Genomic DNA, 15,164 nt, shown 5'->3' with positions numbered 1-15,164 from the left:
TTCAGGATATCTGTCTCTACTACTGTAATTTTCTGTCATATATGTTATCTATGCCCTGCATGTTTTTGTCTACTAAAGAACCTTAAGTAGCTTATAAACAAAAAAAATAATCATTCTTAACTGATTTCTTGCTTTTTAAAGGAGTAATTGCAGATAAGCAATCTGAAATGACCCAACCTTCTGTTTTAATTCTGACATAACACTTCTGGTAGAAATTTATTTGAATTTCTAGAGACAAGTATTGTGGGTCTCGGATTTTTCTCACATATCGACAACAAATAGACAAATGACCTTTAGTCTTGTGTATAGGTACAGTAGCATTGGCTTTCTCCTGAGTGTCCAACCTGCTGGCGTATTTTAGCCTTGACATACTCCATAATCATGTAAGTTAATTCCTTAAAGTCTTTGTCTCTATCTTGTCCCTGACTCTACACACAAACACACATACGCACATATGCACACATGTACACACACAGAGATATCTTAATGGTTCTGTTTCTTTGGAGAATTCTTAGTAAAATAGAACAAGTGATGATGTTTTTAGTCCTTAGCAGTGTGAAAGGAAAAATGACAAGTACATAAATTATATAGATATTATTTACAATATATGTGTTCCTAGTAGTACAGAAAAATAAATCTTATACTCACTTGTGTTGGTTTGGACTAGACACCCACTAATCAGGTGATCACTTATTTCTCCTAAAACCAGTGACATTAAAGGAAGGCAAGCTCCATTTACCAATGATGCCAGTATTCCCAGGATCATGAGTGTGATGTCCAGGCCATCAGCAAAGCGGAACTGAAGGGAACAAAAGTATGGTAATGTTATGGTTATAAACAAAGAAACAAATCCTTGACCTACAGTTTTTGCCATTGCGTAAATGCTACTTTACAAATTGAGATTAAAAATATTATAAAGCCACAGACATACGTTTATATATGAAGCAAAGAAAAAAATACACTTTTTTTTTTTGTCTTTTTCATTTTTTTATCGGTACCGGGGATCGAACTCACGACCGCCTGCTTGCAAGGCAGGTGCTTAGGCCACTGAGCTAAATCCCCAGCCCCTAAAAATACACATCTTAATAATTTGCAATCAATTTTGAAAAAGGCTTTGAAAAATATAGCAGCTATATCATATAAGTTGCAGATAATGACATAAGCCAGGTCAGACATCTGACATGAATCAGAAACTCCTGATACTGTAAAAGACTTCAGTGACATTATCCTAGTTTATAGAAAGTTGACTGGCAAATTTTCAATTCCCAGGCCTATTGTCATCATAGCATTGCCACCATGATGTGTAACAAACAGTAACCAACTAGTAAATATGTAATGAATTTCATTCTTTTATAAAGTTCCTCAGATTGATTCTACCCTGGACAATATCTACCTTCCTATACATATCTACAATAATTTTTGGGGCTATTTGGAATAAGAAATAAATGCCTGAACATCAAAATTGCTGAATATTTTATATTTTATTTTGTATCAGATCCCTATCATGTCATTCCAAAATCAAATCATCAACAAAACTTGGAAACATGGATTATTTATCTTCCTGAGAGGGCTTAAGACCATCTAAAATGCTGGGCACTGAAATGTAAGTTGAAATGAACAACAATAAGAGAAAGTTTGTATATTTTGTGAGTGAAGACTGAAAAAATTTCATGTTTTTCCATTCATTTGTGCAACAGCTGATTAATATTCGTGGAGTAATGTCCAGAGCATTTTAGTCAGCACTACAGATAAGTAAGCATCTGCTCCCTGCCTTCCCCCAGAATAGTTTGTTATCTCCTTGATAATGTTTGCCATGTTTTGCTACTTCCCAAGTATTTTTCAAGGTAGCTTTTGGAAAAATATGTGGGCTCATGCATATTTTGAACAACACTGACAGCTATTTAGAACTTAGAGTTGGTGAAGGGGATGTCTGAAAATATTCCTTAAACACAATTCCAAAGAAGTGTCCTGACATATTTCCTAGTAAATAAGCTTTACCAAATACTTAGGTAATTGTTATTATTATTTTTATTTCATTTAAAAGCGAATAAAACAGAACAATAAAATGAAGCAAAACAAAACAGTGATGGGACAGTAAGAAATCCACAATTGTTACTGTTCTGCATATTGTTATTCTCTAAATAGATGCTCAGGCTGCCAGCCCCAGGCTTGCAAAGTCAATCAATTGACACAAATGTCAGGTTGTTTCCCTACTTCAGTTATTATCCTCTTAGCCTCTGTCACATCAGGTTGCTTTTCAGGGGAGCCTAGCAGTGGAGGTGGCTTCCTTGCTGATTCTCCTGGGTCCGCAGGGCCGCTGATGGCACACGGTAGGGGGATGGTGCATGGCTTATTTTTTTACTTAAAATAATTTGTAAAACTTTTAAGATGATAGTAGCATTAATGTAGAATGATTTAAAAATACTAAAATATAAACGTAGTAAAAGTTGCTGTTCTCCATCACGGAGACGTAACTTCTTGGTTAGACTTACATAGCACCCTCCAACCACACACACCCTTTTTCTTGTGGAAAAATTAAACTGTGTGGATATTGTGCTATTTTTTTCTTACCATTAACCCCAAAAATTCTCCTTTTGATTTTTACTGTATTTCTTATTGGAAATGATACTTTGTTGAACTAATTGCCCTCAAACAGTGTGTAAAAACTACCAATCACTTTATATACTACTATTTCCTCAAATTTTCTGGTATATACACATTCTACTTGATTTCACTTACTATCTCAATAGATCCAACAGCTTGCTTTTTTGCCTCAGGCAGTTGTTCTTGTAGAGTCCTGGAAAATCAGTATTACACATGGCAAAGTTACAATGGGAATATAATTTACAAACTTCTCCAAATTTGCTGAAGCGCCAAATATTGCTACTAATGGCCAATTTTTATGATCGAGTAAATTTAAAAACAAATGTAATCGAAGTACAAAGATTGTCAGAAAAATCACTGGGGAAGGACAGTGCCACAGGCCATCTCTAAATCTGTTAAGGTAGCAAGTGAAGACATGTATCTGGAGCAGAAACTTTAAAAATCATGATAAAATATGTATAATATAGACTTATTTGACTTAACCATTTTGAAGTGTAAGAGCACCAAACACATTCTCACAGCTGTGTTACTGTCTCACAACTCTTCATCTTGTAAGACTGACACCCCATACCAATGGAAGAACTCTCCGTTCATGGACCCCTGCTCCCAGCCCCTGACAACACCATTCTGTGTCTGTCTTTATGAATCTGAGCACTCTACATACTGCATAAAAGTGGAATCACAGTATGTTTCCTTTTGTGGCCAGCTTAATGTCCTCAACGGCCATCCTTGAATTATTTACTTACTATTTCTTCAAGTTTCATTTATGTTGTACTGTGTTAGCATCCCTCTCATCTTTAAAGGACTGAAAACACATAGTCCTTTGTATGTCTATGCTGCATTTTACTCATCCACTCATGAGTTGATGCAGGCTAGGATTGTTTCCATAATTTTGGCATCGCTAATAATGCTGTTCTGAATGTGGGCATATGATTATCTCTTTGACTTTTTACTTTAAATTCTTCTGGGGGGCCGGGGATTTAGCTCAGTGGCACAACCCCCAACATCGCACAATTTCACTTTTAGGTGGAATCTAAAAATGCCAAACTCATAGAAGTGGAGAGCAGAGGTTACCAGAAGCGGGAGAATGTGATGAATGGGGAAAGGAGAGATGTGGATCAGGAGGAACAAAATTCCAGTGGCATAGGAGGAGCAAGTTCCGAGGATCTTTTGCATAACATAGTAGCTATGATTTATATATGAATATAAACTTCAAAATTGTTAAAAGAATGGATTGTAAATATTCTCACAACCAAGAAATAAGTATTAAGGTATGGATATATTGAATCAGTCTGATTCGGTCATTTTATAGTGTATGAATGTATCAAACTGTCACATTTTACTCTATTAAATATATGCAATTATTGTCAATTTGAAAGAAAATAAACATATAAATATAAAACTTTTTTGTGAAATTGGAAAAAGTTTCCAAAGGGAATTGGCTTCAGCCTCAAGAAGTTTCTGATAAAGGTGCCTGACATCAGAAAATGGTGTCTACAGAGCAGCTCTGTGGGCCATTTTCTGAAGTAATGAACTGGTGACCCAGAGGGGACCTTTCCAGCTGTGGATCCAGTTAGAACTCCAGTTCTGGAGTTTCAGTAAAAATAAAAATGGATTTTAAATTATTTCTATTTGGTATCTTTAAATTAATAAATTATATGCACAGAAAATTGCATAACTCGAGGTGTAAAAGCATCTATTCAGTGAAATGGTGTTCATAAAATTTTATTTCACAAAATCGAAATAAAAGTTTGTAGGCAGCTTTCTTTTCCTCTACATACAGATAAGCTATGAAAAATTCAGAAGGGAAAAATTAAAAATTCAAATAAATAATTTTAGTTGATATATTTGTGGCTCACTCTCATTTATTATGCCACATATTACTCTACCCTGAGTTGCTTGTAAAGATTAGATTTAAATGGTAGAGAGGCATTCTTAATTAGTTACACAGGATCTAAACACATTATAAAGCTAGTAAACTTTCAGGAAGTAAGCTTCTTAGTGAAGAGTTGTGCCCCTGTGTATCATAAATGCTTTTAGCTTTTCAATAACCAAGAAGAAAAGCATAATATAAATATAGTCATCCTTAAGCTTTTTAAAAAGACGACAGTGGTCATAACTGTGGATAGAAAATGTTTATAACTCCTCTACTGATTTTATACTATTTCCCTGATTTTCATTTTTTTGATTTTGTATTTTGCTTTTTTAGACAGGGTCTCACTATGTAGTTCAGGCTGGATTTGAACTCACTATATTGCCGAGATTGGCCTTGAACTCACAGCAATCTTCTTGCCTCAGTCTCCTGAGTGCTAGCATTACAGGCATGCTCTGTCATGCTTGGCTTTGTTTAAAAGTTATAAAATAGAAAAGTCATAAAGCTATTGGTAGATATTATTAATTGCATTTTATAGGAACTAACAATTACACAGTCAAACATATATTCCTGAAAATAAATTAAAACAGCTCAGGCTTACCTTGGTAAGTGCATGATCTGTAGTCTACACCAAAATCATGTATGGTTTCTCTGCTCAACCAATAACTAACTGCACTTTCATAGTTATGCTTTACTAGGATTATTTTCTGATTGCTCTGCTGTACTATCAGATTAGATCACTGAGGAATTCATAGGTGATGCACGTTGTGTTCTTCACGCCATCCTGCACTTGGGATATGATACAAGCACAGAGTGCACTGAGTCAAATAAATACTCTTTTTTTTGTAAAGATGTGAGTGCTGAGGTACCTAGTTTTCAATAGTTTGCTATTGTAATATCTTTTTTAGTTGGTTAGCTGAATTAGTAATTATGATAGATAAAAGCACATTTGCACAACAAATATTTATTGAGTTGTGCTTTATATAAGGCTTTGATTCTTCTGCTTCATTATAGCTCCCCAGAAACAATTACCTCCTTTTCTGGTCCTCTTATTTTCTTTGCTTATATGTGTATTCTGTTCAGTAACATCCTGCCTTCTATTTCAAAGTGTAGTTACCTTAGAAGATTATCTTTCTATATGTGTTTCCCCGTGAGTTACTTGTTAAAAGTATTGAGCTTATATGATATAATAGCTAGTTTATAAGAACCAAAAGATATGTTTAAATACGTTTTATTTCCTGAAGCACTTTCATTCTTTTTTTTTACTCTCTCTATACTACAGTCTCACTATTCAGTGCAGACCCTAAGTAAACAGCTTGGGCATTGCCTGGAATATGACTAGAATTAAAGAATTAAATTTTGTTCTTTTTCAAGATTCTTTTGACTGTCCAGAATCCCTTGACATTCTATACAAATTTTTGGCTATGATTGTCCATTTCTGCTAAAAATATCTGAGATTTCTATAGGAATTCTATTGAATTTATGTTTCCTTTAGGTAATACTGTTTCTTAACAATATCAACTCTTCTAGTTCATCAACATAAGTTGACTTCTTTTTATTTTCTGCCTTCTTCAATTTATTTCACCAGTGTTTTATAGTTTTCAGAGTACAAGTGTTTTGCCTTGTGGTTGATTTTATTCTTTTGATTTTATTTTAAGGGAAAATGTTCCTTAATATCTTTTCCTCATTTTAAATTAAATTAAATTAAATTAAATTAAATTTAACTTGAGACAGGGTCTTGCTATGTAGTTCAAGGTGACCTTGAGTTCACTCTGTATCCTAAGCCTTGCACTCATGGTGATCCTCCTGCCTCAGCCTCCCAAATACTGGGATTATAGGCATGCCCCACCATACCCAGCTTCATTGTTTATTTTTATTGTACACAAAGCAACAAATTTTTGCATGTTGATTTTGGGTTCTGCAATTTTGGTCAGATTTACTTATTAGCTCTAACAGTTATATTTTTGCATATAATATTTAGAGTTTTCTACAAATGAAATCATGTTATTTGTGAACAGGCACAGTTTCATGTATTTTTTTCCAGTGTGGATTATTTTGTTCTGTTTTCTGTCTGATTGCTCCCATTACAACTTCAAGCATTAAGTTGAGTTAAAGAGGTGAAAGTAGGCACCCTTTTATTATTCCTGATCTTAGAGGTTAAACTTTCAGCAGTTCACCATTGACTGTGACATTTACTGTGGGTTTTTCATATTTTTTTATACTTTTCATAATGGGGAAGTTTCCTTTTATTCCTAGTTTGTTGATTTTTTGTTTGTTTGTTTGTTTTTGTACCAGGGGTCAAACTCATGACTGCGTGCTTGCAAGGCAGGCGCTTATGCTTCTGATCCCCAGCCCCTGAATTTTTAAAATAAAAAAATTTGAATCTTGTCACATGTTCTTTGCACAGTAGTAGATATGATCATATTTTTGTTTCATTCTATGTGATTTTTTGTATTGATTAATTTACATACATTAAACAATACTTGCAATCCAGAAATTAAATTTTTTGCCTGTTTATGTTTATTTTTAGTTTTTTATTGGTTCATGTTTGCTATACTTAATGACTGTATTATGTGGTGAGTTAGAACATGTACATAAAAGATTTGAATTCTTTTTGCTTCTCCACCTCTCTTCTCCATCCTTTTATCTCTTGGAACTGTTTATGGTATTTATTTATTTATTTATTTATTTAGTACTGGGGATCGAACTCATGACCTTGCGCTTGCCAGGCAGGCACTTAAACAGCTGAGCTAAATCCCAGGCCCCTGTTTAAGGTATTTAGTGATTGTGATATGTTGTTTTATTATTTTGTAGAGGGTCTTTATAAAAATAATGATGTTAGCTTTGTAGCACTGTTACAAATACCCGAGATAAACAACTTACAAGGAGGGAAGATTTAATTGGCTCATAGTCAAAGATTTCAGTTCGTGATTGCTTGGCTCCACTTTTTCTGGGCCCGTGGCAAAGCAGAAGGTTGTGGCATAGAATGTATGGTGTCGCAAAAGCTGCTTACCTCGTGGTGGCTGGGAAACACGCTCTGGTGCATGTGCACACACATGGGAGAAGAGGAGGAGGAGGAGGAGGAGAAGGGAGGGGAGAGAGGGAGAGAGAAAGAGACAGAGACAGAGAGAGACAGAGACAGAGAGACAGAGAGAGGGAAAGAGGGACTGTCTCAGTATTCCTTTCAAAGGCATAATCCTGACAATCTAACATTCTTCTAGCACACTCCATCTCCTAAAAGTTCCTTGTTTCCAACCGCACCGCAGACTGCTGACAAGCCTTTAACACCTGAGCCTTTGGGGGACCCTGAAGGTCATACCGATAGTAAAGATTAGCAAGCAGGGTTCATCTGTTGTTTCCTTTTCTTGTAGTGTGTTTGGTTTTGGCATCAGAGGAATACTGTACTGTGAATTAGGAAATATACTATCCTCTTCAATTTTAGGGATAGGAAGAGTTTGAAAAGGATTGGTATTAATTCTCCCTTAAGAGATTGTTAGGATTCACTAGTGAAGCAATCTGGTCCTGACATTTTCTTCATTTGGAGGTTTTTGATTAGCCATCTCCTGTTATTAGTCTGTTTCTTCATAAGTCTTTCTATGTGGATTGTGTGTTTATAGGAATTTTTCATTTCAACTAGACCATCTAATTTGCTGTCACACAAATGTTCATAGTATACATTCAAATTCCTATTTTTTATTTTAATAATTTGAATCTTTTTGTTTTCTTAGTCTAGCTAAAAATTTGTAATTTTGTCAGTCTTTTCAAATAAGCAATTTTGGGTTTCAGGGATTTTTCCCATTTTTCTTCTTTTTTCTATCTATTTTTTCCTTCTTTTTGCTATATTGGGTCTATTTTTCTTTTTTTTTTTTTAGTTACTCAAGGTATAAAGAAATGTTGATTTCATATTTTTTCTTTTTAAAGTGTTTATTACTATAATTTCCTTTTTACCACTGCTTTCATATAATCCATAATTTTAATATTTTGTACTTTTGTTTGCTTTAGGGTATTTCTCTAATTTCTCTTTAATTCATTAGTTGTTTAAATGTATATTGTTCAATTTCCATAAATATTGGAACTTTCCAGCTTTCCTTTGATATTGATTTCAAATTTTTATTCCATTGTGATTAGATAAGATATATGAGTTCAGCCTTTATCAAAATTCATCAGAGTTGATTTTATGGCCTAACATATAGTCTATACCAGGGAAATTCTTGTGAACTTAAAAGAAATGTATATCCTGTTATTGCTAGGTAAAATATTTCATGTGTGTCAGTAAGATCCTATTGGCCTATAAAATTGTTCAAATTATTTATTGATCTTCAGTTTGGCTGTTTTATTTTTGAAAGTTTTCAGATATTATTGTTGCAGAAATGTATGCATCCTCTTTCATTTATATGATGTCAATATTCTACATATTTAGGAATATGATATTTTATGCATATGTTTATAATTATTGCATCTTGTTGCTGAGTTGACTGCTTTATCAAAATATGTTGTTCTTTATTGATGCTTGCAAAAGCTTTTGTCTCAAAGTCTAAATTGTCTGGTGGTACCATAATCACCTCAGCTGGTTTTTCATCACTATTTCTGTGGAAAAATTTTTTATATCTTTCACTTTCAATCTATTTGTATCTTAATATCTAAAATTAATCTCACAGACATCATATAGTTGAATTTTTAATTCATTCTATAAATGCAGAATTTTGGGTCCTACTTTGAAATAATTGTATAAAATCTGTATTTTTTTAAATAAAAGTGTGTTTTTTTATTGTAAGTATCACAATTGAACCCAAGATCTTGTGTGTACTGGGCTAGGGCACAAAGTTTTTTGAAGTGGTTTTGTGAATATTAGATATAGAGAAGCGTGTCTGTATAGTATCTAGCCAATAGCCTTGACAAACAGGAGGCACTAAAGTTCTATCTTTCAAAATTCAACATTCAAAAAACAAACATACAGCTCAGTGGTTGTAGAACATTATTTTTATTTACTGCCTAAAGCATGGTTTTTAAGTATGGTTAAAGGAACTCTGGTATCACAATCTTCTGGACCACACATTGAACTTTGCAGATTCCTAGGCCTTCTTCTTTGTACACTAATTGAGAAGCTTAAGTAATGTGATTGGAAATCTAAGTTTTAAGCAAGCCCCTTGGATGATATTTTTCACTTTCTCATTCTGCAGCTGCATTCTGTGCCAGGTGCTGTTGTGTGTATTGAACAGCCTAGACATCTCTGGTGACATGGACCTTATAATCTACTGTAGGAACAATCACACTTAAAAAGTATAATAAGTGAGTCTGAAGTGGAGCGAGTGTGATTTATATGATGGAGAGAAGAGCAATGAGACAAAGGGGCATGAGATGAAAGCAAATTAGGCACAGCGGAGAGGGTGCTAGGACACACGAAGATGTACGTTGGCCATTGTGGTTGCCCCATATTCCTCTAGTTTACCCACAGGAAAGATAAATTTTATTTGAAACATGCTAAGTTTGAGAGACTTGTGTGATTATCAGATAGTGATACCCACCAATGTGTAGGTAATGTGGACACAGAATCTGAACATCTTAGTTGGCCTAATCAATGCCTATGAGCCAGTCAATCTATACCGATAAGTGTGTGGAGATTCTCCTGGCAAGTGCTTCAGAACATACAAGAATATAGAACTAAGAAACATTTGTTTATAAGGACTCTTGATTTAGAAATATGTGTGTATTTATATGACAAGAAGGAAACCATAAGACAAATTACTATTCTGGGGAGGTTTTTTTCCTGAGAGGTTCTTAATCTTCATTTGTGCTGATCAGATGCATAGCTAAGACACACTGGCTGCAAGGAAAGCATAGTTTGTTTGATTAGATGAAGGAAGATGTGAGTTTTATAAACACTCTAGAACATCCACCTGAGAGTGGAAGATGACTGTTGACTATGCACAAGCTTCACATAATCAATGTTTTGTTATTTCTACTCTTACTATAACATATTCTAAAATGGAGCAGTGTTTTATATTCCTCAAAAACTATAGTTGTTTTTACACCCTCTAATACTTGTACTTTCAGAATAATTCATCTGATGCTGTTTTTGGGGGGTTTCATTCAGATGGTTGAGGGCCTTAAGAGAAAAAAATGAGCCAGACATAGTGGTGCATACCTATAGCCTTGCACTCAGGAAGCTAAGGCAGGAAGAGTGTGATGAGCTCAAGGCCAGTCTGGGGCATATAACAAGACCCTGTATTAAAGAGAGAGCGAGAGAGCGAGAGCGAGAGCGAGAGCGAGAGAGAGAGAGAGAGAGAGAGAGAGAGAGAGAGAAGACAGAGAGAGAGACAGAGACAGAGACAGAGAGAGAAACAGAGAGAGACAGAGACAGAAACAGAGAGAGAGACAGAGAGAAACAGAGAGAGAGACAGAGACAGAAACAGAGAGACAGAGACAGAGAGAGACAGAGAGACAGAAACAGAGAGAGAGACAGAGAGAGAGAGAGAGACAGAGAGAGAGAGGGAGAGATTGAGAATCCCTGTCCTGTCACACAGAGACTGGGATTCTTTCTCTGGACTACCTTGGATTTAAGGCATCCATTTCCTGCCAGAATTACAGCTTCCCACATTGTGGATTTTGAACTTACCTGCTATCACGATTCTTTGGAATTCTCTCTTTTTCCTTGTTCATACACATAATATACCCACTTATCATACTGAATCAATCTCTTGAGAAACTTACTAATATATCTAGAAAATGGGCACTATGTGATGAATAGTACAAAGAATAACTTGTCTGAGAACACTGAGAAAGAACATTATGATCTAAAGTAGCTTTGCTAGGTCAGGGTGGCCCTGGGGTCAGTTATTGGAGAATGGTTAACATTTTAGTAAGTGGAGATGCTTGGCGGAGGAACAGCAGTGTAGTTTCAGGAATGCAAGGTGAATTATCTCACAGTAGAGGAACCAGCACAATCTGTTTAGGATGGATAGTTCTTGCAGAAATAGGAAGATATAGAAGGCACTGATCTTATTTTTTAAGGGAAGCATAATTTTCTGAGAATGAGAGGGACAGAATGTTCAGTAATAGGTAGAATTAACTTAGTGTAATGGGTAGGCTGGAAGGACTTGGCAAACGGCAGGATTCAAGCACAGTTTTTATGGTCTAGTTTGATAACAGTAAGACATATTTGAGAAGTATTTTTAAATGTACCTTTGAGAGCATGTAGGTTCAGAGGACAAGGAAGAAGGAATAAAAAAATGTGTTTAAAACATTTGTCCATTTCTTCCTCATTTTCATTCTATTATCTAAAATTCCTCATACTATCCTGTTTCTTTTTAGCATCTGAAGGACACAATCCGTTTTTGACAGATGAGTTATTCTCTCTCTCTCTCTCCCCCTTCTCTCACTTTCTCTCATTTATTAAGCATACTAATTTTTAAAATCAATTTTAAAAACTGAACTTATTTTTGGCTTTACTATTTTCATTAAGCCATGTTTTCTCTAGAACTTGTGTGCTGAAAAATTTATTATTTTTATTTTTTAGTTTTTAAATTTAGTTTGAGGTAGTAAAATACAACAAAACAAGACAGAACAAAGCCAATCGAGACTGCAGTGAAACTGGTACAGAGCTTCAGAGCAGCATACTGGGATAACAGTACTAGGTACCGTAGTATATCTTGTTATCCTCACAATAGTTGTCCATTCAATCAGGTATAGCGAAATCAAACCAAAAACAGAACATTATAAAACGTATCAAAACAGAATATTGAATACAGCAAAACAATTAATCAGAACAAAGCACAACAGTGAAAGCAATATTGGCCTTCAAAGATACGATAGAAAGAAATCCCCCATATTTGCTATATTACATGCTTCATCCTCCTAAGAGATGCTCAGACCTCTGGCTCCAGGTCAGCATAATCAGCCAAACAATACAAGCATTGAGTTGTTTATGTATCTTAGTTGCTATCCACTCCAGCTGCCCTCGAAACCATCCAGTTGCTATTGGGGTGGGAGTGGGGGATGGCACATTAGATTCTCAGCCTGCGCACCGCACCGGTAGGCTTAGAGGAGACTGATTTGTTCTCTCCCTGGTGTGCCCGCCGCTGGCTCAGCCACTGCTTGCTTACCAGGAGGAGGGTGTGTTGCTTTCTTGCTCAGCCTTCCAACTTCCAACGTGGCTGGATCTCGAAAAATTTAGATCAATGTTTTTCCTTTCTTTTCTTTGAGCTAAATATATACTTATATACAAATCATATCTGTTTTTATTGTACTATTTACTGTGTTTTGGCAAAAGCGTACATCTCTATCCACCACCACCTGAATTAAGGGACAGAACACTTTCATTAACCCTAGACGTCCTCTCGTGTCCTTTTGCATTCATTTTTTTTTCCATCCCGCAGCTCCAGACAACACCTGACCTGCTTCTGTAATCACACAGTGGGTGTGTGTTTCAGGAATTTCATGAGTAGCACGAAGGGCGCTCTCCTTTTTCAGGTGTTTCCTTTGCTCACCGCACCATTTTGTTCCGTTCGTCTTCTTGCATGTGTCCGTGTTGCTACATCCATCAGGGGCTTATTCCTTACTGGTATTGAGTAATGGCTTTTTATAAGTGTGCATTGCTGAAATTGATTCAATCGGTCATCTGTTGTTGAGCTTCTGGGTTATTTCTAAGTTTCTCTTACTATGGATGAAATCTCTGAATGTGTTTACTTTGGAGTGCATTATGTGTTCTTTTTTTCCTCTCTTTTTCTTTTATCATATTTTTAATTGACATATTTGTAGATATTTATGGGGTAAAATATGTTTTGATTAATATATATGTACCTCTATATATGAACATATATTCATCCTACCCTACATATATTATATATAGACATATATATGCTCATTTCTAACTATTTTGACATATATTGTTGTTATTATTGTTAATTATATTCACCAAGCTGTGCCATAGAACAACAGAACTTATTCTTCTTATCTAGTAGCACTATATTCATTGATTAATCTCAACATTTTCCTCCCTTACCACCCTCCCCTGACTCTGGTACCCACTATATTTTAATTTCTCTTTTTTTGGTACCAGGGATCAAACTCATGACCTTGTGCTTGCCAAGTGATGGTACCCATTATATTACTCTCAACTGCTATCATATTTTTTCAGATTCTGCATATGAGTGAGGTCATGTAGTGATTATATTTATTTTTATATTACTTTACTTAATGTAATGTTATTCAGATTTATATTTATTGTTACAAATGACAGAATTTCATGCTTTCTGTGGCTGAATAATTTGTATCCCATTACTTTACTCATTTCCCCCCGATGAAGAATTAGGTTGACTCCTTATCTTTTCTGTCACGAACAGTGCTTCAATAAACATCCAGCGCAGATTGAGTGCACGTTTTCACTTTTTAGAAAAAAGTGTCAAGCTGTTTTCTAAAGTAGTTGGCACCATTTTAACTTAAAGTGTATGCATAATTACTTTTGCTTGAACAATAATAAAGATTACAAAGATGATATTGAAAAATCAGTGATTCTTGATATTAAGAAATTACTGAGCAATGCACAACAGTTATAGTAACAGCTAAGTGTGGTGGTGCATGCCTGTAATCTCAGCACTTGAGAAGCTGAGGCAGGAGGATTGCCATGACTTAGAGGCCAGTCTGGACTACATAGTGAGACTGCCTGAACAAAAGTAGTTATAATAAATTGGAGTATTAATAATATACTCCAATAAATAATTAATATACTCCAATAAAATACTCAATAATTAATAAATATACTCCAATATATAATTAATATAATTATATTAATATAATATAATTAATATACTCCAATAAAATACTCAATAAAGCAAAAATATACTTCAGTTAGATATATTTAGAAGAACTATTAAAATAATGATTACACTATTTGAAATATACAATACAATAAAAACAAAATATTTCAATTTTTTATAAAATCATTGGTTTATAACATTCATATTAAGCAATTTTGCCATTGTCAAATGATTTTAATTTTAAACTATATTTGAGCCATGAGTTCATTTAAGGAAAAAAAACTCATTTGTAAGTTTTCACAATTGATTGGAAATATTTAAGAGAAGAATATTACAGTGATGTTTCAAGAATTTCAGAAGACAGAAAACTCCTAAATCCTATACATTTTCAGGCATAGTAAGGAATATAAAAATATGAATAGTAGAAAATATTAGAGAAAACATTATCTTTCACCTGTCTCAAATAAATATCTATTTAATAAGATACACATACTAAGACCTGTCAAAGCTATTAGCAGCTGGTAGTGCTTGGAAAACTGTGATTCTTTGGTCGATGTTAGATTTTATAATTTTCACTACCACTTCAATAACAATGCAGTTATTCTCTCAAACTGAAGTTTCATTTTCACAGCATATCTGTGTGTTCAAAATATCTCTAAAATCCTGGGAGAACACAGGAATAAAAGGTTTTCTAAAAAAAGTCTTTGTGAAAGTTTCTTTTAGTGACAATGCAGTCTTGCCACCACTTTATGGGCCACAATAGAAACCAAATTCTCAGCAGGCTTTGCTTACCGCATTTCCTCTGAATTCTAACCCTTGTCTCTCCAAAATCCATGGGGATATGATGGTCAGTTTACTTTGGTTTGAGCCTAAATGAACTCTTTAAAAAATCTCTATAAAGAAACCCATTAAAAATCCTCCCACCCTGCAAG

General features: G+C 34.7%; 1 protein-coding gene across 1 annotated transcript in view; it reads right to left on the bottom strand.

Moving 5' to 3' along the window:
* Nucleotides 1-15,164, bottom strand: part of Abcb5 (ATP binding cassette subfamily B member 5) — a 111,023-nt gene that overhangs the window by 72,006 nt on the left and 23,853 nt on the right. The window contains exons 5-6 of the mRNA XM_063235661.1: nucleotides 2,740-2,797; nucleotides 649-799 (exon numbers count right to left, since the gene is read on the bottom strand). Coding sequence (XP_063091731.1) covers nucleotides 649-799; nucleotides 2,740-2,797 — 209 coding nt within the window. The remainder of the gene's footprint in view (nucleotides 1-648; nucleotides 800-2,739; nucleotides 2,798-15,164) is intronic.

This window comes from Cavia porcellus, unplaced genomic scaffold (assembly GCF_034190915.1).
Source record: "Cavia porcellus strain 051 isolate PalLab524CR breed Dunkin Hartley unplaced genomic scaffold, mCavPor4.1 scaffold_2, whole genome shotgun sequence".
Classification (NCBI taxonomy): domain Eukaryota; kingdom Metazoa; phylum Chordata; class Mammalia; order Rodentia; family Caviidae; genus Cavia; species Cavia porcellus.
This window is presented reverse-complemented; position numbering and strand designations above follow the sequence as displayed.